Here is a 24271-nt window from a genome sequence, read left to right as displayed (position 1 = left end):
CTGAGCCTTGTCATCCTGCGCTATTTGGCATTTCCTGGGAACCTGAAGGTGCTTTGCCTGTGTGCAGTGTGCCCGTGTGTCCCTTCTCTGAGTGTTATCAGCCAGGCAGAACAAAACACCATGTGTTTTTCCTGTTTCTTTAGGTTGTGTCTCCCAGCACTACAGCAGCTTGCTGTGCTTGATAAGGCACCGGGTCTCTCACCTAGTGGCAGGGGAACGCTAAAGACTGAATTCACTTTCAGCAAAACTGGTGCTCTGTATTTATCTTTCTTTGCTGGTTGCCAGCCATAGGGACCCTATTAAGTTTGACCCAATTAGTAACTATTGCATGTACTTAGTATTTGGATTGGAAGCTGGATTTAAGTGCTTTCATCCTGTATGTGCTGACAGAGAAAGGGTGAATACCTCAAGTGCACCGATGTCCCATTTCTGAAGCATCGGGTCCACCTGCGAGTTCCTGCAGAGGAGGAGGAGGAGAGGGCAGCGCTGTGCTGGAGCAGCTGCTGAGGAAGCTGTGTGTGCAGACAGCTGGTGGGGCTGGAGGCCATGTGCTGTGCCCCCAGGGGACAGCCCTGAGCAGCTCCTCTGTGCTAAACTGTGACCTTTCTTCTTCCTCATTCTTCTTTGTTCCCCCTTCCTTCCTCCGGTCTACTCTAGAATCGCTGTAGGTCACCAAAAGGATGGGGCTGGTATCAAGCCGTTACCTGCTGTATCAGTAATTAAAATGAGCCGTTACAGCAGGAGTTATATTGGGCAGGCAAGCTCTGAGCTGTTGAGTATGCAATTACTTAAACTCCGTAGGTGCTTATGTTGCTCTCGAGAGTCAGAGTTGAGCTCTTAAATCACTTTGACTCTTTATGGACAAAGTAGTTATTAGAACTGGGGGCTTTTTTTACAAGACCTCGTGTTTGTGACACTTCCCTGTGACACACAGAGGTGTTTGCAGAGCGGCCGCCTATGTGTTTTAATGACAGGGATGTAGCAATGATTAATAGCTCGGCCAGCCCACGATGGCCTTTCTGCTTCCAAAGAAGTGGAAGACAGAAGATGCTGTGCGGAGAAACGCAAAGCTCTGCTCTTGGGATGCTGTACTGGACACGTCTGGTGAGGCTGAACGATGTGCAACAGTGCTGCTTAATGGGAGGACAGCAACTAATATTTTGGGTTGGGTAAGAGCCTATGTAAAAGCTGGGACAGCAAGCTCTTCCCTGACTTCAAGGGCTGAAACACTTGGGGAAGTTCTGCCAGTGGGCAGCAGTTAGGGGCTGTCGGGATCACTAATGCATAATTAATCCTGCTCTTCCTACTGCTATGCGGGCTTCACAAACAAATTGCACTGGTTTTACCACTCCTCATAGTGGAAGGAAGCAATAAACTAGTTCAAACGGGTGAAAAGTGCCTTAAAATGTATTCCCATTAAGAAGCAGCTGAGATTGCTAAGGCCGCAGAAGGAAGCGCAGTGCTGGCGGAGGGCTGGGGGTGCGCCGGTTGTTTGCCTCTCTGCTGCAGATGGAAGTGCAAGGCATGTGTTGGAAAGGAAGCACAGAACTTTTAATTTGTTGCTCATGCTTGCGAGCGGCCCTGAGTTAGCAAATCACCAGGAAACTGGCTAAAAAGAAGTGATTTTGGAGCAAATGAATTGTTAATTATTGCGCTCCTGTGAATTCCTGTAATTTCAAAATCGTCCTGGCAGCGGATCAAAAGAACATGTGGTGCCACAGCGTTAGAGTATTTTTATTTATATCTGATTCACAATTGTCTCCATGGCAATGTGAGAGATGAAGGCAGAGGGAAGAAATGAGTTATCACATTATTAAATGACCCAGTGGAAAAAAAAAATTAAGACATGTTAAGGATTAATTTAACATTGTGGAGCTGCCTGGCAAGCCATTTTCCATTAGTTTAGGATTTGTTAGAGTTTCCATTATAAATGTGTTTTTTGAAGTGTTTATTACTGCTTGAATTTGCATCAGGCTGCAACTTTGTATGCGGGTTCTCTGAAAAGATTCCATAATTTTAAAATGCCCCAAGTAGTCCAGTTTATTAATTCTGGAACTTTTTGTTGCTCTGTTTCTTGTAGAGAGTGGTGTTTCTCCGCTCTACTGACTAAATAATGGCCTTTTCCCTTCAAAAAAGAAACTCCAGACCCTCAGCCAGAGGACCAACCTTTCCTGCATTTTGTTTTATTTAGTTATTGCAAATAGAATTTGGGGTAAAACTGTGTATGGCTTCTGCAGTGGTGAGCCCATCTCTCCGCAAATTGAGCCATCTCTGCTCTTGTTCTGAATATTGTCAGTAGATGGATGACTAAAATGGAACAAAAGGCTGCTAAAAGTGAGCATCTCTTAGAGGACATAGGTTTTAGTTGCTTTGTATGCTCTTGCATTTTTATTTTTTTGTTTACTTTTGCCCCCCAGCAGAGGGGGGGGGGGGGAAGCCTTTCATTACTGCACACAGTTTGTGCAAAATCCCCCTGCTCTCAGTGCATTATTGCATAATGCAGGGCTGTATTTTCAAGCTTGGCTTGCTGTGATTAGAAAGCTAAATGGGGGGGGGAAAACCCAGCAACTTCTGTTCTAAGGGAGGTGCATGTTTGCATCCTCCACCAACCTGTGTGCTGGTGGTGGGTGCTGTGCAGGAAAGTGCTGGAGGCTCTGGAGTGCTTCACTGTGAGCGAGAGGCCCCACGTTTACCTACAACAAAGGGGACACTTCTCCATTAACTGCAACTTCAGCATTTGCACAGGGGCTGCAGAGCTTCAGACACCACAGAAACTTGGCTGCAGCCCTGCAATGCTGTGGGTGCTGAGGGCATGGTGCCTGTAAGGAAGCCAATGGTGCAAATGGTACCACTGTTTAAAAGAGGAGTCGGGGCTTTATGGAGCAGCACATTTATCTCTGATTCCCAGAAAATCTGTGAGTCTCTGCAGGGCTGGCTCCTGTCCATCTCTATTCAATATTTTCATTATCAATCTGGTTAATGGAATGGAGAATGCGTTTGTTAAACTGACAGGTGATACAAAGTCAGGAGGGACTGCAGATTCATGGGGAAAAATGTACCGGAGTGCCTTCTTAAAATAATCTGGACAGATTGAAATGGTGATCTGGAAAAAAGGATAAAAGGGCCAAGTGATAGCTTGGGGCGAGAATTGCTGCAGATGGCAAATAGCAGGCTAGGCAGTGCTTCAGGAAAAGGATCTGGGGTTACAGTAGGCTATCAGCAGGACGAAAATCAGCAGTGATGAAAGCAGCGCTCTGCAGGACTGTGTGCAAGGAAGACATGAGGATGATGCTGCTGTTCCAGCAACCTGGGGGGGCTCGGTGGTGTGGGAGCCTGGCTGCTGACCTGTGGGCTGGGAGGGGAGGAAGCCCTCACGTCTTGCTGGAAATCTCAAAGCAATTCACGTGGGCTGGGTGTGAGGAGGTGCTGGGGGAGCGTTCTTCTGGGAGGTGCACTGTGCCATCTGGTTCTGCAGGAGTGCTGAGCCTTGCTTTATATCTTCTCCAGAAACCGTGATGCCCAGCTGCAGTGTTTATACAGAGGAAATGATCCGCAGTGCACAGTTTGTCTGTGTCTCACCCGTTGCCTTGGAGGTGTCTCGTTTGAGCACTGCCCCAGCTTGACTCTGTTTAGCTTTCAATTCTGATTTTTTAAAGAAGTTACTAAAAAGGTGACAGCAGTGAGCAGGGCAGAGCTTGTTGAATTCTGTCGCTGAAATGCTACTTCACTTGATTAAGTCCAATGGCATCTTTGCATTCAGCTAACCAGCTCTGCAGGTGATGGAATAACTAATCAGAGTAAAAACATGAAGTGAAATGAAATATAGACTGTAAACACCGTTCTAATTAGTAGCTTTATGGGAGTCTGTCAGTGAATGATCATGGAGCAGATTTCCATCTCGAGAGTATTTGGGGCATTAGTCATGGCTGAGTGCCTGCCTGTGCCTTCCTCGCTGGGGTTTGGGATGTTTTAATGGTGGTTCTCTGTGCAGCCCTATCTGAAAGCTGTCCTCGGCTTCACAACCTTTGGTTTTGTCTTTGCCTCCATCAAATGAACTTGAAATGGTCTGGTCTGTGCTCGGTAGCGAGGGCTCCCCATGCTGGGAGGACTTTGTGCTTCTGGGGGGGATGGAGGAGCTGTGGAGATGGCCATGTGCTGTGGGGGTGGCTGTGGTGTGGGGTAGGGCAGGCTGGGCACGGCGATGGATGGAGTCGGGGCTGCTGTGGTAAATCGCCCAGTTAGGCAGAGGGGAGGAATGATTTCCATGACAACAATTCGGTTAGGGAGAGAAGTGAAAGCTCTTGGAGAGGAAATCTGAAGGAAGGTGTCACCAGTGAATCTGGAGGGGGCTTGAGGGAAAAGGAGGGCCTGAGTACAAGCAAAGTGTTAAAATACAAAGGCCTGATTGTCGCTTATGAATCAGCTCTTTCAAATGGTAAATGGTGGGAAGAGTGATGTGCAGTGCTGCAGTGAGAAGATGGAGGGATGGCTGGAGGAGGTGCTCCAATGCTGCCATTCCCCTGCATGGGGAAATGGAAACAACTCTGTGGTGCAGCTGATGTAGCAAGTCTGCAGGCCAGCTCTCAGCATTCCTTTCTGTTGCCTTGCACACGTCGTCTCTTTTCAGGGTTTTTCCTCTTGCCCTGAAATCTTGCAGTTGAGCGTGTCCCTTGCAGGTCCCAGCAGTCTGGGTGTTAATGCTGACCAAAACTGGCCTATAAAGTCAAAATTATCTTGGCCGTGATTACGGTTATTCTTTTTAGACACTGTAATTGTAAATGCTGTAATGCAGGTTGGATGTTAGGAAAAATGCCTTCTTGGAAAGAGTGGTAATGCATTGGCACAGGTTGCCCAGGGAGGTGGTGGGGTCACCGTCCCTGGGGGTGTTGATGAGTCTTGGGGATGTGGCACAGGGACGTGGTCAGTGGGCACGGTGGGGTTAGGTAGATGGTTGGACTTGACGATCATAGAATTCTTTTCCAACCTCGATAATTCTATGGTTCTATCATTTACAGCAATATGTGGACTGGGGCAGCAGCTTCTGGAACAGTAGTCGCTGTTGATTTTGAGAGTTTTCTTGACCTTAAGAAACCCATCTCAAGATTTTACTGATATTAAAACAAACGAGACCACGATTCATATCAAAACAAAACTTTGCAAGAATGGTATTTGTTGAGTTATTTGAATTCAGCACAGCAAGAGGAGGCTTGAAACGTACTCGGATGCGTTTCCCTGCCGTAAACCAAACGGGTTGTCAACTTGAAAGGTACTTGGTTATCACTGATAAAAGATGCGGCCAGTAAAAGGCAGGAGGATGCACTGGGAATAAATAACCTAGTCTATAAACAATCACTGTTTGTTATATGTCTTTGTAATGCAGTGTTTTTGTAGCCAAGTGCACTGAAATTTGAACTTATCAGATTAAAAATAAAATAAAATAAAAAAAAAAAAATAAATTCTGCTTGTGATGGGTGAGATAGCATTCTGCAGGGTAATCACTCTCTTCCAAAGCACTGTGGGAATACCCAAGCGTGAAGCATTGCTGAGCTCAGCTCCAGCTGTTGAGGGGCTGTGTGGGATCTGGCCAGGTGCCTGCAGTGCAGCCTGTGCCCGATGGTAGCAGGACCCTGCTTGAGTCCCTCTGCCAACATGGGGTCCATAGTAGCGTGACCCTTCTTGTGACACTGTCAGTGTGGGGAGCAGGGCAGCTGGCTGGAGATGCAGCGCGTGTGTTACGGGTGTGCATGGAGCCTCCTTTGCTCTCCTACTCCTTTGGGGCAGTAATGATCCACAGCTGGAGAGCTGTCACTGAGCTGTAAGACTTCTACCCCTTGCTTTTGCCATGGATTTCATGTGTGATGTTAAGGAAATCCACGCAACCCAACCAGAGGATTTCTGGTTGCCTCTTCTTGTGTGTTAGGCTTCCATCTCAGCAGCCCAAAAACCAAAGCACTCAGGGATGCAGAGTGAGCGAAGCAGAGACTTGCTGCTGCCTAACTGAGCACCTGATTTTGCTTCATCCTAATCAAGGCTGGTGGAAAAACTGTATGACCTAAAAGCTGTATCATCAGATGTGAAGCCAAGCAGCTGTGACAAGCTCTGGTGCTACCATCCCTGTCCTCAGTGGGGTTGTGAGCAGAATCTTAATTCTAAAATTTGTGGCTGTTGGTTTATGTAACCTTGGTCTGTTTATTTTTTATGACACCTTGTGTGAAATATTGATGCAGCCTTAATTCAGGAGAAGAAACTGTCTTGCGATCAAGTGCAAGTCCTGGATTATGTCAGGTTTCTCAGTGCAGCATCTACACTTGACCACGTTGGCCACTCATTTGCACTTGGGCATGATCCAGCAAGCAGAACTTGGCATAGCTTTTATTTTTTTTTCCTTATTTTTTATTTTTAACTTATTTACATAGGAGGAAGGTTTTCACAGACCCTTGGAAGTGCAGCAAGTGTACCCCTTGTAGAAAATAATCTGCTCTGTAGTGCATGTGTATCATCTTTGTAAAGCTGCAGAGGAGCATGTGTGGAAGGGCTGATATGCTATAAAAAAAATGAGCACAGCACCTGCAAGAAAGACATGAGAGACTGATGAAGCACTTGGACCAATATATTGCTTTATATTTATTTCTTGAGAGAGAATCTCGCTTCTATTTTCTGACCTTATTGGGTATTAGGAACCAGAGCTCCTGTTCTGTCACTGCTCTGAATTTAGTCCTTGGTCAGAAAGTTCCATTCATCCTGGTGCACATGGAAGGCAGGAGGGCAGAATGAGCTCTCACATTTCCTACAACATCTTATCCATGTTTTTTCTGAATGGCATCATTAAAAGTGGATATGCTTCAAAGATGCCTGTATGCACAGTACTGAAGCCTTGGTTTAATTGCTGGTTACAGATGCTGCTTTTGATCCAAGCTAAACTTCTGAGCCAAGCTGAAGTTTTTATAGAGAAGAGTTTGTGAAATTCTAAAGAGGAGGAAATCAGCATTAAAATAGCGTTTGTAGAGAATCTTAAGTGAAATGTGCACTTTTCAGTAGAGGCCTTTGCATCGTAAATTAGCAACATCTGTCCTTCTATTCTATATGTTATTTCCTCTCCAGATCCGCGTTCTTGGATACAGTGAACCATGGTTGAAGATGCTTCATAAAATATGCATAAGCACTTGTCTGTTGGATAACACTCCTTAGCACTCGCCGCTTTGCTGTGTTTTAACACATTAACCCTCAGAACATGACTGATAGCCATGGTGAATACGGGTTGGGTTTCCCAAGGGCTTGGTGCCTACCCATGGGTGACAAAAAGCTGCTGGTTAGCCCCTCTCTGGTGGTTGTGGACTGTTTTTAAGAGGACCCTTAGCCCTTGACTTCTGTCGTAATCAAATTCAAAGCCGCACGTGGCTAAAAATGGTGTGTGTGTATTTGTAATCTTGAGCTGAACTGGCCCATGCTGCGATGAAACCATAAGGGATCCAATAGGAACTGTTCCAGGTGTGTTTAGAGCTCTGCAGAGCTACTGCCCTTTTTTGAGCAGTATGTTTTGGCAGCTAGTAAGATCTGAAAATTCAGTGCGTTCATAGGTAAATGTTGAGATAACCAGGTTTTTGAGGGGTGAGATAACCTCTCGGCTTCCCAGCTGCTGAGATACTGCTGATGCTTCAAAGGGCGGATTAACACAACACTTTTGTTTGTTGTGCTTGGCTACTCATAGGGAAATAGGATTGGGAGGGAATGTGTGGGATCAAACAGCCCGTCCCTCTGTCCCAAGGACAGCTCGGCTATTCCTTGCAGACATCACTGTGCAGTCTGTTTTTATGGGCTCCCAGATATGAAGAGCCTGCAGTGCTGCCAGGCGATCTGATCCAGTGTTTCACTGTTCAGTGGATAATATTGAGGAATAAAGTCCAATCCTGGAAGGCTTTTAAGTGTGAATGAAAACATTTAAAAATCAATAGTGTGCTTTACAAGGAGAAAATAGGTGTGCAGTGACACTGGAGAGAGATACCAGACAGATTTAATGCCTGATCCAGAGGTCCTTAGCCAGGCAGAAGTTTCATTTTATTTCTGAATTCTTTTATTTCTGCTTTACTGGCTTAACGACTGTGTGCATCTGTTAGCCACGCACTCTGCCCTTTGGGGCCAGTTTGAGGTGGACTGGCTGGCATTTGGGTTATTTGCTAGGAAGTCAGCAGCAAGAGTACTCTACTGTGAGCGTGTGTGAGGGCTGAGAGCTGGCTAGGGGTGAGCAGAACAGGGGCTGCCCTTTCTTGGTCCCTGCAGGGATGGAGATCTTAGTGGTGACAGCTGGATCCCCGGGCTACATAGAACAATTGGGTTGGATGGGACCTTACAGGTCATCCAGTCCCAACCCCTGCCGTGGGCTGCTTGCTCCCCCACCAGATTGGGCAGCAATGGGCCCAGTCCAGCCCCAGGGGATGGGGTGCCACAGCTTCTTGGGGTAACCTGTGCTGCATCACCTTCTGAGTGAAGAATTTCCTCACAATATCTAATCTAACTCTTCCCTCTTTTGATAGAAAACAAAAATTCCCCCTTGCCCTGTCACTATCTGCCCCTGTAGAAGGACCGTCTCCATACCTGTCTTCTGCAGTTGGAAGTAATTTGAAGGTGTGTTTGTGCTTCCCCAGTCCTTTGGCCATGCTGGATGAGGCAAGTGTGGTTGGGTGAGCTGGAGTGGAGAATTCAGCTTTGAGTGGCACTGAAAAGCCAGGCTTTGCTTCTTGAAAAATGCATGGCAACTATTGTAAATCAAAGAAAAGAAGGAGAGAGACGTGAAGTGTGTAATGTATGCTACACTGGTCACTGAAAGGTGAGCTGGCTTTGTGCACATCAGTAACACGCTTAAAAAATTAATGAGTCTCACTAATTGGTTTGTTGTGGCGGAATTTTGTTAACGAGACACTGTCGATTTTTAGTTTATGCTAAAAAACAGAAAGTGCAGTGAAAGCTGTTTTTCGCATTTCTGGTTCTCATTGATTAAAACGACAACACTTGCCACCGATCTGAGCTTTGCCATCAGGGACAGCTGAGGTGCAGCCAGCAGCCTGTGCTCCCTTGGGGTGGGTTTCCCACTCCTGTGGGATGTCTATATTCAAAAAGTGAAGAACTGGCTCATTTGCTTTGCAGGGTTTTGCAATGCCTCTTGCTTTTGGAAAATTAACTAGTTTGAGTCTCTTCTACAAGTTGCATATGCTGGAAATGTGATTAAATGGTCAGGGAGGAGGAGTAAGATTAGAGAGCCCTGGTCAGTTAGAATTGTGTTATTCCTCTTTACTCCTACGCATGGATATTTTTGATTCTATTAGAATCTAATCAATAATTGTATGAATAAATATGTTACGTTTCTGAAAACTTAATGCTCCTGAAGAAAACTGCAAACATGTTCTGTTTAGAATATGATGATCTGTTGTCAATCCCGTACGCACCTGTATTCAGACCAGCCTCTAAGATACCAGTGCTTTGGAGAAAATGGGGAGCTTGAGGGCTGTACAGATGTAAATAAGGTGATGAAGACAGAACCTGCTTGCAGTCCATCTGTAGGGCCCAGTTTAACAGCTGCACCCAGTATGGGAGGCAGGAAGCAAGAAGAATGCCCAGGAATGCCCACTCCCCTGGCTGCCATCTCCCTCTCAAGTACCTGCGGTTTCTGTGGCTGCTGAACAGCAGCTCCCTATCAAGAGGAAGGAGGAGCTGCATACAGGGGAGCATCACAGAGCCTGTACCTGTATAAAGCCTTTATACCATGATTTTTTCCCCCCTATAGCTTACTTGGACCTTGTTGAGAATTCATTAGGTTGCAGACTTTGGGAAGCCTTGATGGATGACCAGCGGACAGGTGCATTTTTTCCTTGCTGAGTTTCAGAAAGGCTTTTTGCAGCACCCTTGTTCTTCAAAGCAGGTTGCTGACAAGCAGTCAAAGTGCCACATTATGACGGGCGGTCACCACTGAGGTTAAACTGGAGATTTATTGTGGGCTTGCATTAACAGCTTTGACTGACAGGTTCCCCCCCTGGAGCTGATTCACCCTCTGTGTTCACGTCCCTGTCTTGCACGGCTGGGAACTGAAGGCTAGGAGGGCAACAGCAAAAGGGAGAGTCACTTTGAGTCTGGTGCCTAGAAATTCTTGGCTCTGAGTTTAATCTAAAATTCAATGAAGATGGTGAGGTTAAAGGATGGGTTTGAAGAGCTAAGATTTTTACCTTTATTTTTGTTGTCTATACTAATTTTTTAGAATTTTACTGCAGATCTTGACATGAAATTCAGAATTAGTGACTATTAGAAGGGACTCTTCTCAGATTCCGGGGTCTGGTGATGGAATTTTCCATGCCAGGTGACAAATGATACTGCTGTGAACCCCTCCCTGCTGCACAAAGCCATATTTTCTTGTTTACAGTTCTTAAAATATTTCTGTGTGAGTAAGAGTGGCAGAGCTTTGCCTGAAGATTAGCCAGGAATGGCTCTAGAAGAGGCTGCCTTGGAAGGCAGCGCTTCCTGTTGATTAATTTAGCATCCCCCCTTGGTGATCCAAGTGTACTTGGTGTATGTGAGATGTTGTCGAGTAAAGACGGCACAGTAAGCATCCTCTGCCAACAAATGGCTTTGCTGCACAGGATGCATCCGGGGCTGTTGTTCCATATCCAACACCTGTAGGTAGAAACAGAAGTACCCACGGCTCCGTCTTCAGGCCTTTTTCTGCATTCACACAGAGAACAACTGAGTCATTCAGCTCCTTACCCTGAGCTGAAGTCTTTGGACATGACTGTGCATCGCCTCGTGCCCCAGAGAATGAGGAGGAGGTGAGCCTGTGGCTGTCACTAAAGGCTCATTAATTCTGGCAGCCAATCTTGAACCAAATCCTAGACTAATATTTGACTGCATCCCTTTAAAGATTCAACACCTGGTGTCGGGTTAGTAGATTCCCAGCAGTCGCTTCTGATGTAAATTTGAAATGCTGATGTTACAAATGAGTTCTGATCCAAAGTGCTCTTTCTGCAGGTGTGAGAAGGAGTGGAAGTTCTGGCTTTGTATATTTGTTATCTGCCAAAAAGATGATTTTTCAAAATCAATATTTGTTCCTCCTTTTTGGCGTATTTAATCAAGAGTTGCTTTGGATTGACTTTTAGGTTTCATAGCGAGGGTTGTCTGTATTGTAAGTCTGTGTATTGCAGTGAGGTTCCTATCCTGCCTGAAGAAACTGTAAGTGCAATTGTACACCGTCATTAAAACTGGCCCTACATGTCCCAAAGCCTGGGGAAACCTGTCTGTTAAAAATTAATGGAGTAGGAAGTCCTGGCATAAAGTAAAGCCTTGAGTGAAATTCCATGGCTTCATGGACTGTTAATTCTTTATTAGGTTTTCCTTACACTGAGATAAAAGGCATTTTATCTTTTTTAAGGTTTGCATTAACATGCCATTGAGTTTTATAGATACATTGATCTTCAATTGGCTAATCTGGAAAGGGTAGTAGAAATTTGTGTTATGTGCTAGAGCAACGACAACTCCATAACACTTAAGATTTTTTTGGTTACATTTATTTATGAAGTTTTCCTCAGAACAGAGCTGTGGTCACTGTCAGGAGTTGGGAAATTCAGCCTGTGGTGCGTTTTTATTGGCCACGATGTCTGGGGTTCTCTTTCTTTTTAAATGCCTTTACTTTCTAGCTAATTTGGCAGCAAGGTTGATGCGTCTCCTCTGAAAGCTTGCAAAAAGATTTTGCAGTAGTTTTTCAAAATACTGTCTCTATGTGTGATGGATTCTTGGCTTTCTTGGCTTCCTGATTTATTTATTTTTTTATACTGTATTCCGGTATGAGATGGAGCAATGAAGTGTGTCTGTGGATTCAGAGAAAGGACCTGAATCTGACTGATGGCAGCAGGTTTTTTTTTCCTTTTTCTATTGCTTCCTATGAACAAAAACTAAACGTTAAGGTCTGCAAATGTCCAGCAAGGTGTGCTGTGCCATAGGGTGCAGCTGGGAGCTCAGAGTGCCCGGCTTCACTGCATCTCTGCACCTTGACAACCAGTGGATGTATCCAGCACTCAATTGAGTCCTTTGCTCAGTGCTGCGTGCCAATGACCTTCCTTGTAGCTCTGCAAGAGGAAACCTTCCCTTTGTCTGCCTTGGGTGGGCTGCAGGGATTGCATTCAGATGGGTTGATTTTGGAGATGTTTTCCTTCATATCAGAGATTTGTTTAATCCTTTCCTTGCCAACCAGCCTTGCCAAGCCAAAGCATCAGAGCAGCTTAGATCTCTCTTCTCGCTGTCGGCTCCCACTCGCAGCCTCTAGCAAATGCTTATTTTAACACCAGCTGGCTGTGATCCCTTTGAACTTTCTGATACGAGATGAAATGTTAATTTATTACATATCGTTACAGGGTTATATGTTATCTCTAGGATAACGGAATCCGAATGTTGGAATGGCATGTTTGAGATCTAATGCTTGCACACATTTTCCTCTTCTCAGGAAACAAGAATAGTTGAGGGCAATAAGACTGAAAAATAGATGAATTAATCTAACATTACAGCTATCCAGGAGCTCAAGCCCTGGAAGAATGTAGCCAGAGGTTCATAATTTTCTTGTTGGAGAGTTCAGATGAAGCAGAGGAAAAGTTGACTGAATTTTCTAAATAAATAAACAGACACGAAGCAATTGTTATGTGCTGTGCATGTTCCAAGGGCTAAGTCCCATGGATAAGTCATGCGGTGCCAACGATGGGCTCGGCTCTGCTTATGAATGCCAGGCGGAGCAGAGCACCGAGGTGACCTGTGTGCCCAGCTCCTGCAGGATTTGATTCTCCAGGCTACGGGTAGATGAGCAATATCCGATGTGATAAGATATGACTTGAACTTGAGTTGACTCAAACCTGAAGTGCACTTGTGATATTTCCACGCAGAGGTTTATTGGAGGTGCCACCAGGCAGCTTTTTTCACTTCACTCTTGCTTCCAGTTTGGGCAGCTTTGGGTGGGCAAATGCTATCGTGGCATGGCATCCCCAGTGCACACAAGCACTGTGTGGGTGCAGTGCCGTCCGTGTGCAGAATGCTGCTGTTAGCTGAGGCACTCATGACTCTGCATTTGCCTCATGTGAACACATGAGGACCACACAGCTTGTATGACCTTATCCAACTTTGATTTCTGCTTGATAGTTTTTATTCTCTGCCTGTAATTTCTGTGGTGGAGATACCTGTGTTTGGTGTGTTGCGGTAGGAAGGTTGTAATACGGTTTTACTTTCTTTGTGTGCCAGTATTTTGGTAGGATCTCCTATTGCTGCCTCCTGAAGCAGCTGGGAATCGTCCTGGTGCTTAGGAAATGGAACTCTAAATTGCTGAAGGGCACCGGGCAGCCAAACGAGCAGCCAGGAAGATCTGGGTGAGGCTGCAGGCTGCTTCTCCTCTTCCCAAAAGGAGCTGCTCTCCTTGCGTGAGTGACAAGCTGCAGCCTTTGGTGGTTGTAGTAAGAGAAAAGTGGTACCGAGGGATGGTTGTTTTGTCCTTTCTGACAGCATCTGCCATGAATTTGTAAAATATGTCAGTGTCGTATTCAGAACGTAAAATAATGCATTCGGGCGTGAAAAATTATGCTTTGTTCTGCTACTGGGACGTGCTTGAAGAGAAGTGTTTCAGTAAGAGAGGGAGCAGGGGGGAGGTCAGCAATCACCCCAGGAATGCAAAGCTCTTTTACTCCGTAACAAATTAATGGAGTTGCTCGAGGCTGTTGTCATTTCAAAAATAAAAAGTCGAATCAAGCAAAGGAATCTGAGAGAGCACAGAAACTTTTGTTCTGGGTGTGGGGAAAAAAAAAAAAGACTGCTGTCATTAGAAAGGAGAGAATTCATATTTCCTGCACTGCTCCTTGACAGGTTGGTATAAACTGATAACTTATGAACTGATAATGAAATGCTGTCTGAACTTTAGAAGTAGGGTGGTGTGGTTATTCCCCCGAGAGCCAGAGCACACATCTTGCTTTGGGAGCCTGGTTGGTGTGATGTTGGCTGCCTGTGAGAGCAATGTGAAGAGCAGGATAGAGGCTGGGTTCAGAGACATGAGAGGTGAATATCCCAGAACTAATAGTGGGTGAATCTTCGGAGCTGTGGTGCTCTCATTTGCCTTTTTCTGCTGTGGCCTAAAGGCTGGTGGCTTCATGGGTTCCTATCCTGAAAACTTCACAGTTTGTGCTTTAAATTGGAAGCACGTGGCTGTCCAGATGGGAAATCCAAGAGCAGTGGGGAGCACAGTGAGCAGCACTTGGTGCTGGGGCAGAGCGTGGGGCTGGTGCAGCCCCCAGGACCTGGCTGTGGTGTCTGTGCATCCTGTTCTGCCTCATCGCAGCCCCAGGTGTGGCTGCGTGTGGCACGTCCTCTTTCTGGGATTACAGTCACTGTGGGATATGGATGAGTGCTGTAAGACAGAGGATTTTCTGTGCGTTCAGGACACATCTGTGTTCCTAATAATTTTACAGGGGTTTTATTGTAAGCTGCTTTTGTAGTTTCCTGCGGCTGTTTGGGCCCATTGTTGTGGAGTTCCAGAACAAGGGGATGGAGAAAGCCCATTGCTCTGGGGAAAGTCTTTGGACCAACATCACCTCTTTGTGACAGTGCTAATGAGGAATTGCTGCCAGCGTTTCAGGATCCTCTAATTTCTGGCTCGTGCAAGGACTTTCTCAATATCTCTAAAGATTCTGAGGGGAGAATCAGAAGCGCTATAAAATGATGCATCTGTGTATCCTATGAGTGCAGATAGTCTGTTGCATGTTGAAATTCAAGTTGCTCTTCTTCATTTCATGGTTAGGTGTAACGCCTGAGGCTGCTGATGGCAGCCACAAGCTTGGGCTTTGCACAGAGACACGCAGCCAGCAGGTCCTCCAGGAGCAGGGGAGAGCTGCCAAGGAAGGGTCAGCCCAGAGAGGAGCAGAAGTATGGAGCCAAGCTAGCGTTGCTTGGGGAAAAATGGAGAATGTTGAAGCAGATTTAGGGATGGATGCTTATGAAATGGCTTTTTCTTTTTTTTTCTTTCATCTGGGTAGCGTGGGATTGTAAGTAATGCAGTCAGCACTGTGTTTCTCCTTGTTTTAATGGGGAATTTAGTCTGGGAGTCAAAGGCAGCCTACGCTAGTGATTTGGGAAGCAAAACTGCCTCGTGGAAAGTGGTGAAGTGGGGTTGAGTGGGATTGAGTGGGACTTGGCTCTGTGGCACTGCAGGATGCAGTTTCCATCAGTGCCCCCCATTCCCTGGCCCCCGTCTGTGGGGCTCCATGTCGGTGTAAGAGAGCTTCCCCCGCTCCTTTGCGGCTGTACCGGTGAGTAACTTTGTGAGAGACGGGGATGCACTTTGCTATTCAACCTTAGCTGCTGAGATCAATATCTGCAGCAGGAGAGTGATTTTAATAAAAGGACTCTCGCTCAGCTTTCCTATCTCTATGACAGATAGGCCCCAGTGAACATAAATCCTGGCCTTTCTCCTGTCAGTCTCTTGGCTTTCTGTGACATAGATGTTTTGACTCTGAATACAAATATTTCACAGTTGGCTAATAGTTTAAGGCATGTATTTAAGAGATTTACTTTTTGCAATCGCTTGGTGAATGAGTTCTTCTTGTAAGGCCTTTCTTTTGTGCAGGAAAACGTCCACACGCTCCTACTCATTTTCTGTTGTTTATGAAATACCACCACGGGAAAATGAGTTTTGCCTCAGACAGCGGCAGCAGGGAGCCCTCTGCTCACCTCCTGCTAGCAGCAAGGCCCTGCATCAGCCCTGACAAACCCTGTGTATCAGATCTCAGGAGGGTTTGCTGTGCTGGAAGCATCAGCTGTGCTCTGGGACCAGGAGCAGCAGCGCAAGCAGAGCTGCAGGACCTGGGGCAGGTGTGCACAACCTGTGTGTGTGTGTGTGTGTGTGTGTGTGCACGTGGGCAGCCTTAGTAGCTTTCTCCCCCGCGGGTAAGCAGAATGGAAACCCTGCCTGGTTAATCAGGTGTGTTTTAAGCTTCAGCTCAGCTCATTCAGCTGATGAATTTGTGACCTTTAGCCGCCGTGCCAGTGCCTCTGATTGTAACTGGCAGGACAATTTCCCGTTGCCGTTGTAGGGGGGATGCAGAGAAACTCACTGAGAACAACCTGTGACTTTTAACTACTGTATCAATGCCTGTGAGTGAAACCCAAATGACAAGTTTAGGGCAGTGATCAGCCCGACGGAGTAACTGGAGTGATTGCAATGGTCGCTTAAATGAGAAAACTTCTGGGAAGGTTCTGTTGTAGGCGATTGCAGGAGGCAATGCAACAAGGTTCCTCCCTCCTGCCTGCTCCCTGCGCTGCCATTTATCAGTTATCTGCTTGGTTTTTGGAGAGGCATTCATCTCTGCTCCCTTCATGCTCATTGTTTTCCTATAGCTTCACTCTGATGTTTATTCTATGTCCTTCACCCATTGGAATGATCCCATTTTCCTAATGGGGAGAATATTTTGGACTAAAGAGACTGGAGCAAGAGCTTGCTGGCCATGGAGGCCATGAGTACTGGGCTGAGGATCTGCACTGTCTGCTTGCTGCTTTGCATGATCTAGGGATGGGACCAGCAGTGCTTCTGCAGAACTCCCAGTTAGTGTTACAGGAATGTAATTCATGCTTCCTGATCTGACTTCTTGTTCTTACTATCAGACACTTTTGAATAGATGTTTATAGGGAGGAAGACTTTGGCCAGAAGCATGTGTGTGAGATTAATAAACAGACTGTGGTGGCACAAAGCTTTTATGGGGTGTGGGAATGGCAACATTGCTTACGGATGGTGAAACCATCCATGATATTTTTCAAGAAAAGCTATTTTGGGGATGTTTAGAGAGTTTTAGCGTTCTTTTTACTGTGACTTATTTTTTCCATCACTCCTCCCTGTAAAACCAGGTGCATCAGTTACCATGTTTCCCACTGTACAGGATTCAGAGGGAGTAACAGAACCTCTAAAACTTAGCTAACATTGTCTTCCTGCAGTTATAGATGCCACAGGTCTGATGTCCTGTTTCTCAGGTCCTTCCTGGTCTTGACACGATGGAACATCTGGAGGAAAGGAGATCTCACATCTCCATAGTGGAATAAACTTCCCACTTCATAGCTTGCAGCGGTGCAGGACCTTTGGCTTAGAGGCTCTGACAAATCAAATAATCCAGGAGGAATTTTCACTCCTCGGGTTCAGAGAGCATAATTTTAAGAAATTTCACGTTTGGGCAGGAATTGTGCTTACGTGTGGTAGATTTCAGAAAGAAATGATTGGGACTTGCATCCTTCAGCACAAGGTCTAGGAAAGTTAAACCCTCACGAGATGCAAATTGAAGTTATTATAGCGGTGTAATGCTTTACATACACACGCTGATTTCATCCTAAAAAGATTATTTTCTGGTTTCAGACTGTGTCAACTTTAAGCTAAAAGAACTCCAATCTTTGGAAATAAACATATCCGCTCGGAGAACCATACTGCTGTAATGATAATGGCTCGGCTTCAGCTGCATGCCTGATAAAATCTTCTTATGCAGGCAGATCTGATGTCTGCATGGGCCAGCATGGCAATCAGGGGAGCAAACACAATAGTGTTATTGCTTGGGTTTGCATGCTGTTCCCTGGCCAGGATAAATATGTGATCTATTTTGATAAACAAGCCTGAATGCCTCCTTCCCCATAATAAAGTAGTTAACGATCATCTTCTCCGAGAATGTCAAATAATGAGGCAGTGGCTTAACAAGGCAGTTCCTCAACCTTGTATAAGCAGAGCCTCGTTTCCTTGAAAGATAAATAAAGCTGTGATGTGCTGTGTGCTGTGCTGCTGTAAGGCTTTTTATTTGTGACTTAAAAAAAAAAAGAAGTAATAATTCAGGGTAAACTTTGTTCAGCTGTTGGATGCCTTTGCTTTCCCCCCCGTTCTGTTTGCTCACTTGGAGCTGTGTTGTGCAGTGCTGTGTCCTGTTCTGCAGCTGCTCTATGGGATCGCCCTGAGCATGGCGGAGGGGAGCAGGCTGGTAAGGCTGCAGCGATCTGCCTGGCCCAGCCCACTGCTGAGGCACCCCAAGGCTGCTGCTCAGTTGGATGAGCGAGCTCAGGCAGATACAGGGGGGTACTTCCCCTGAACGTGCTCTCAGCACCCTCTGTCAGAGGTCCTGTCCTGGCTAATGCTGATTTAGGCAGCGCAGCAAGCATCATTTTCTCTGGGGTCCAGTGGTTTCTGAGCTTTCCTTTGCAGGGCTAAAGGCAGTTCTGAGCTCTTCTCTAAGCTTTTGCTGATAGAGAACCCTGAATTAATCTTCAGGCCATTTGGGTATTGGATTACACTCTTCCTCGTTCCTTTCCGTGCCAGCAGTGCTGGAAGTGGCATGGGATGCTAATCCTGCCGTACCTATTCACTGCCGCAGAGGAAAATCTATGAAAACAAATTGCTAGTCCAAGCTAAATTTATTCAGTTGGAGTTAATTATAATCTTTATTTAGTCTCAAGTGATGCCTTCTTATCATACGCTTATTATAGCTGAGAAAATTAATTTTTATTCTACCATAAAGGTGAATGTAATAATCTGGGTTCAGGGAAGGGATTACTTTAATAAGATTTATAGGCAGCCTTTCAGACAGTGTGGTTTTATTACTATCTGTAGGTGGCCTTGCTGTGTGTGTGTCTTTCAGTCTGGGTGACTCTGCAAAACGCACACGAGCTGAAAGTGCAGTAAGCACAGCTCAGGAACTTCCCCATGCAACTTCATTTTTTGGCAGCAGAAAGCAGGCACGCTGCTGAACTTGCTGACAAGTGCAGTAATGCAGTTTGTTGGTGAACTTGTGATCTGCTCAGAGGGTTTTATTCATATGCATAGTTTAATTTTTCACTGAAAAATGTGTTTTGGTGGATGGGAGTGTTGTCCATCAGAGATGGACTTCTGGTGATGACTGTGATGCACAGCTGCAGGGACATCTGGGGAACAACAGTTTGATGAGACATTTGGGGATAAGCCGACAAGACGTTGTCCCAAGCCTACAGAAGTTAATTAACCTCTCTTCAGCTTTAGATGTTTGGATTAAATAGGATTTTTTATTTTTTTTATTGCATCATTTTTCTTCTCTCTTTCTTTCAAAACAACGTGCCCAGCTAGCAAAGTGAACGTCTCCACTAAAGTCTAATCAAGACCAAATTGAAACTGTTTGTGGGTCCAATATCAAGTCCTATCCTCACACCAAACTAGAAAGCAAACAAGAAGCTTAAAGGGATCCTATCATCTTCTTTTACATTACAATTTTTGGTATGCTCACAGCTTCTGGGCTGACTTTAGAGCTAAAGGAGTGTTGGGTGGTCTGTATGCAGGGCAGGTTGCATGCTGAGCTGCTCCTGGCTGGGGTCCTCTCAGCCTGCAGGTCTCAGCCTTTGTGTGCACGAGAGAAAGGAACCTACCAAACTTGTCCAGAGTCAAATATTCTCCTATAATTTAGCAGTTCTAGAATAGCTTTCCTTGTGTGGACAGCCCGTTCTGGGGATACAGTGTGTTTTTATTCAAGGATAATGCCTTCCTTTCCCGAGCAAAATAATTATTATGAATAGAGCCATTTTTATCGTGGAATAATGTACATGTGTAGTTTGGTCTTTATGGTCTTTAGTGGGGGCTGGTGGGAAGGGCTGGTGATTTTTCTCCTATACAGACAAGCCATTGATTGCCTCCGTATGAGTCATGGATAACATCATAGTACTTACTGGCACCACATTACTTGAAATTATTCCTCTTACAAAGAGGAGTGTCTGTATGATCTCACGCTACAATTCTGATGATGCTGCAGAAAAGATGAATTTTAACATTTTCAGTCTTTCACAGGTGCGAGATGAGATTTCTTGTTTGTTTTCCACCCCCCAAAAAAGAATATGGGAAGAGTTGCATATTTGAAATGCTTCTTGCTCCTTCAGCTTCTGGAGCTGATGGAAGACTTGACTCCTGTTAAATAGCTAGTTAATTGAGAGGGCAGATATTTATGTTCCAACGGGACTTATTTTAATATGTCAGATCACATCCAGCTCTATTGCTCCCACATACCCCTCAGTCCCAAAGTCATCTGAAAAATGGTGCCTGGCCTTTGAGGTGGCTCTGAGCTCTGGAGTTGCCCATTGGCCTCCATTGACTTGTTCTAGTCGTGCTCTCCTTTGTTTTGCAATTAGGACTAAACACGTCCTGCCAACTTTTGATCTCACTGGAGAGGTTACTACAGGAGCAGGTGATTGAATAGCTGCTCTGTTGTCCGTCAGGAGCTGGATGTGTGTTCTGCTGGTGATGGTTACTGTAAGGAGATGGATGTTGTGGGGCTGACGTGCTGAGTTAAAAAGGCGGGCTGTTGCCTTGCCATCCTATGAAGTATTTTTTTTTTTTCAGATATTCCTACAGCATCGTAAAATGCTGCTAAATTCAGACATCATATTTTGTTGCAGGCTGGTTCTAGGACAAAGCCCAGCCCTGTCTACTGGTGTTTATGGCTTCCCATATAAGCTTTCAGACAAAATTTGTGTCTCGTTTAGTTTGAGTTACAGCAGGCTGATGGCCTGGCTCTCACACCAGCTCTCAGCAGCAGCACTGAGCGTTGCCACTGTAATGCAGCGAGGAAAAGGAAAAAACACACATTTCAAACTTCCTGTAAATCAGTGCTCGAGAGAGATAAAGTATCTGCGTGGAGGATAAGGAGAGGGGAAAAAGTGCTGTCATATAAACACAGATGCGTTTAAGCCTTGGCTCATCTTTGCTTTCACTGTGTGCTCAGGAGCTGCGTCAGTCTCTGCAATGTGGGGTGTGCTGGGGGGGCAGATCCTAGCAGTCCTTCCCCAAAAGCAGAAGGTACTCTTGCTTTTGTCTGTCCTCTGCTTGTATATACAGCAGCACAGTTCTTATGATAAATGAGGCTGTTAAAAAGTATTGCTTTCAAATGCAGCCTCGTGGAGCTGGGAGGAATCCCAGCCGTTGAAAGTAAATGAGCAGAATTTCAGCAGAGGACAAGAATGGAGCGAAGTCGGATGGATGAGGTTTGCCCTAGCAGCTGTCATTGAGGAGTGCAGGCTTTAAAATACACAACCTGAAAAAAACAGCTTAAATATCCCAGCTTTTATCTGTGCTAAATTGTGGCTGTATGGACGCGATCGCCCAGCTGCTAACAGGTGTCCTTGTTCCTGCAGTTGTTGTGCTGTGTATCTGCCATCCCCAGCCCTGACAAACAGTGAAATCGCCGCTGAGCTCCAGCGGGAGACAACAAGAGCTCTGACCTTAGGATCTGTCATTGTTGCTTTTGTTATCTCTGCATTATGGAGCCGCTTCATTTTGATTCATTTGCCTCCTGTTTATTTCCTCTGTGGCGCTCCCAGGAGCAAGCTTGCATTCACCAGCATATGAATTGTTAGTCTGAAAGACCCACCACTTCTTTTTGGTAGAGTCTCACAGCCCAGATTGAATGTATCTCACTATTAATTAGAGATCAGCCCCAACCAAAGGCAGCAGTCTGAACCCTTCCTCCCTCTGGAATCTTTTCTTGCCCAGGAAAAATTGCCCAGTGCTGGCTGGAGGATTGACCATTGTGTTGTAGAGAAACTTCTGTGATTTACAAATGCATTTCATTCTCCTCTGGAATTAAACAAACAAACAAAAATCCTTCCAAGCATCTGTGAACCTTCTGCATGTAAAGGATTTCTCCTTCTCTCAAACTCACCCTAGCCTTTAAATCTGTCCCGTTGAGACTCTACAAGCCCTATATTTTCTTGTGTATGAAAACTCCTTTTATTCTTTCTTTTTTTTTTCCCCTTTCCTTTGATTTTCAGGAATACCAGTCTTTTATTGGATTGCAGCTAACTTCCAAACTACTGACCTAGCAAAAGTGGAGGGGAAGTGATGCTGATTTGCAAACCCCAGCTCAGCCTGCATTGTCTTTAGTTGGAGGGGAAAAAAAAGAAAAGTTTCATTGCCTACTAGAGCCAATCCAGTGGGAGGATTGGCTCTACAATGGCAGGATATAAAGAAAACATTTATGCTAAGGGTAGTGAGGCACTGGCACAGGGTGCCCAGAGAGGTGGTGGTTGGTGACCTTGGGTGCTTCCAGAGGTGGGGCTCTGAGCACCTAATGGAGCTGTATGTGTTCCCATGCACTGCAGGGGAGTGGGTCCAGGTGGCCATTAAGGGTCCCATCACAGAACTCAGATGGTTCTGTGTTTGTTGCACAGTACCTATAACAGCACTGATCTGCTCTTGTGGGATATGCTAAGCAAACATTAGAACTGTCTTTGTTTCCTTTTTCCTTTGGCTTGCAGTGGTGGAGAGCCGAGGAGGGATCATGGACAGCGTACAGAGATTCTCAAACCTGCCAACGTACCTCCCTGCCAGCTATCACATCTGCAACGCTGATGTTTTCTTCTTCCTTAAGGAAACCAACCAGGACATCACGAGGAACTCCAGTTTGCAGTCCAGGGTGGATTCATTCCTTATATACAAATCCAAACTGCCGCCTGTCCTAAATGCCACGTACGGACCCTTTTCTGTGGAGCAGGCTGTTCCTTTAGACCTCATGCTGTCTTCTACATCTTTTGGTTTCACAAATGAATTCACTTTCAATTGGAAATTAAAATCGCACATAATAGACAGCTCGATTTATTCCAACAAACCTAAAATACAAACCTTGTTCTATATTGCGGGGAAAGACTGGGATGACTATGACCCTGAGGAGAGGTTGCCTTGCGTGAAGATGTTTGCTTTCCTGGAATCTAGAGGAGTGGTGGCCAGCTGCAGGTTGACAGGCCAACTGGGATTATGCGTTGCAGAGCTGGAGTTATCTCCCAGCTGGTTCAGCTCCCCTCCACCCCTGGTGTCAGAGGATACAGCTCCCCTGGAAGGGATTACTGTGGAGCTCTTCTATAAGATTGATACAGCAGATGGGGAATGTTCTCCAGAGGATGAAAAGTGGGAGAACAATATTCACGCGGATCAAGATAATGCACGGAAGGCTTTGCCAGCTATGGAGAGGATTGGTAGCATTGTTGTTTACCCAAATCAAGACACATTAAAACAGTCTGCACTGAGGCTAGATGAGAATGTCGTAATCCGCTTGCCACTCAGCCCGGTCAAAGAAGGGGACGTTGTGACCTTCCATGTCTCCCTGGCAGATGACTCTCTGGCAGACCAGTTTGTATTAAGGTAAGAGAATATTTGAAGTGCTGTATGCTAAGCAGTTTACAAATAAGGACAAATTGATCTCAGATGTAATTGCTTTGGTGACATTCAGTGTTTTCCTTGGAGAACTCAAGTATTAGCTCTCCAACTGGGGAAAACTATAAATACTCTTGAGTTATCTGTGTGGATGACTCTGTTTGGGATGTGGCAATTGATTTTAAAGTACGTGCTATGAACATATGCATCATCATCTTTTGTTTTAATTCTGTTCGCTTCTCCTAATGCTTCTTTCTTTTAAATTACTCCTCTCTAAGTCTGCCAGCATAGTTGCCACAACCCATTTTGCTAAGTGGTTTGCAGGAGTGCTTTCTGTTGCTTTGGTGAAGTAGCCTCAATTTCCCAGATAATCTTTCCAAAGCTCACGGGCTGCATCTTGTACATGTTGCATGCAGCAAGGAGCTACTTCACTGCATTGTGGAGGGGAGCTGAGAGAAATCAGAGGTGCCTCAACTTGTGTAGGAGGTCTTTGGCAGAGCCAACATTCAAACCCAAGCTTTTCAAGTCCTGCTTTGATTTTGCTGCAAGACAGCCTGTCTGACCTCCTCGAACTCATGACTGCTTGTTGCATGAGCCATTTTTGTTCTAAGTTTAGACATTTTTTGGTGACCTTTACTCATGAATATGCCTGTAATAGGAGAAATCAGGCATTTCTAACCCCCCTGAGGGTTAGTGCTGCATGTCTGTTACGTCCTTAGCTGTCAGACTCTACGTTCAGAGCTGTGTAGAGATTGAATTCAGAGAGAAATGTGAGCCAGACTTGGGGAATAGAGGGGCCAAAAGGTAATTGGAAAGTGTCATCTGCAGTGAGAATGTGAGACACTGGGGAGGAAAGGAGCTGCAGTCCATGCTGGCAACCTCAGACAGATTCGTGCCTTACTTTTAACTTTTTGATCTGAGGAAGATGAGAGCAGAACATGACAGAAGTGCACTTCAGGGACAGATGTTGAGAAAACAGATAGTGAGCTGCATGCAGTGCTTGCACAGCGTTCAACTGTTGTGAAATAGTGCATGCATATCAATGAGATTGCAGCACAAACCAGGACACAGTGTGCAGTCAGT

The 24271-nt window shown here is 45.5% G+C and overlaps 1 protein-coding gene across 1 annotated transcript in view; it reads left to right on the top strand.

Moving 5' to 3' along the window:
* The window catches only part of TMEM132B (transmembrane protein 132B), a gene marked incomplete at both ends in the record, with an annotated part of 174251 nt that overhangs the window by 17920 nt on the left and 132060 nt on the right, over nucleotides 1-24271 (top strand). Inside the window, one exon of the mRNA XM_079544007.1 lies at nucleotides 22297-23176. Coding sequence (XP_079400133.1) covers nucleotides 22297-23176 — 880 coding nt within the window. The remainder of the gene's footprint in view (nucleotides 1-22296; nucleotides 23177-24271) is intronic.

Source organism: Tetrao urogallus, assembly GCF_951394365.1.
Source record: "Tetrao urogallus genome assembly, chromosome: 17".
NCBI classification, from domain to species: Eukaryota; Metazoa; Chordata; class Aves; order Galliformes; family Phasianidae; genus Tetrao; species Tetrao urogallus.
This window is presented reverse-complemented; position numbering and strand designations above follow the sequence as displayed.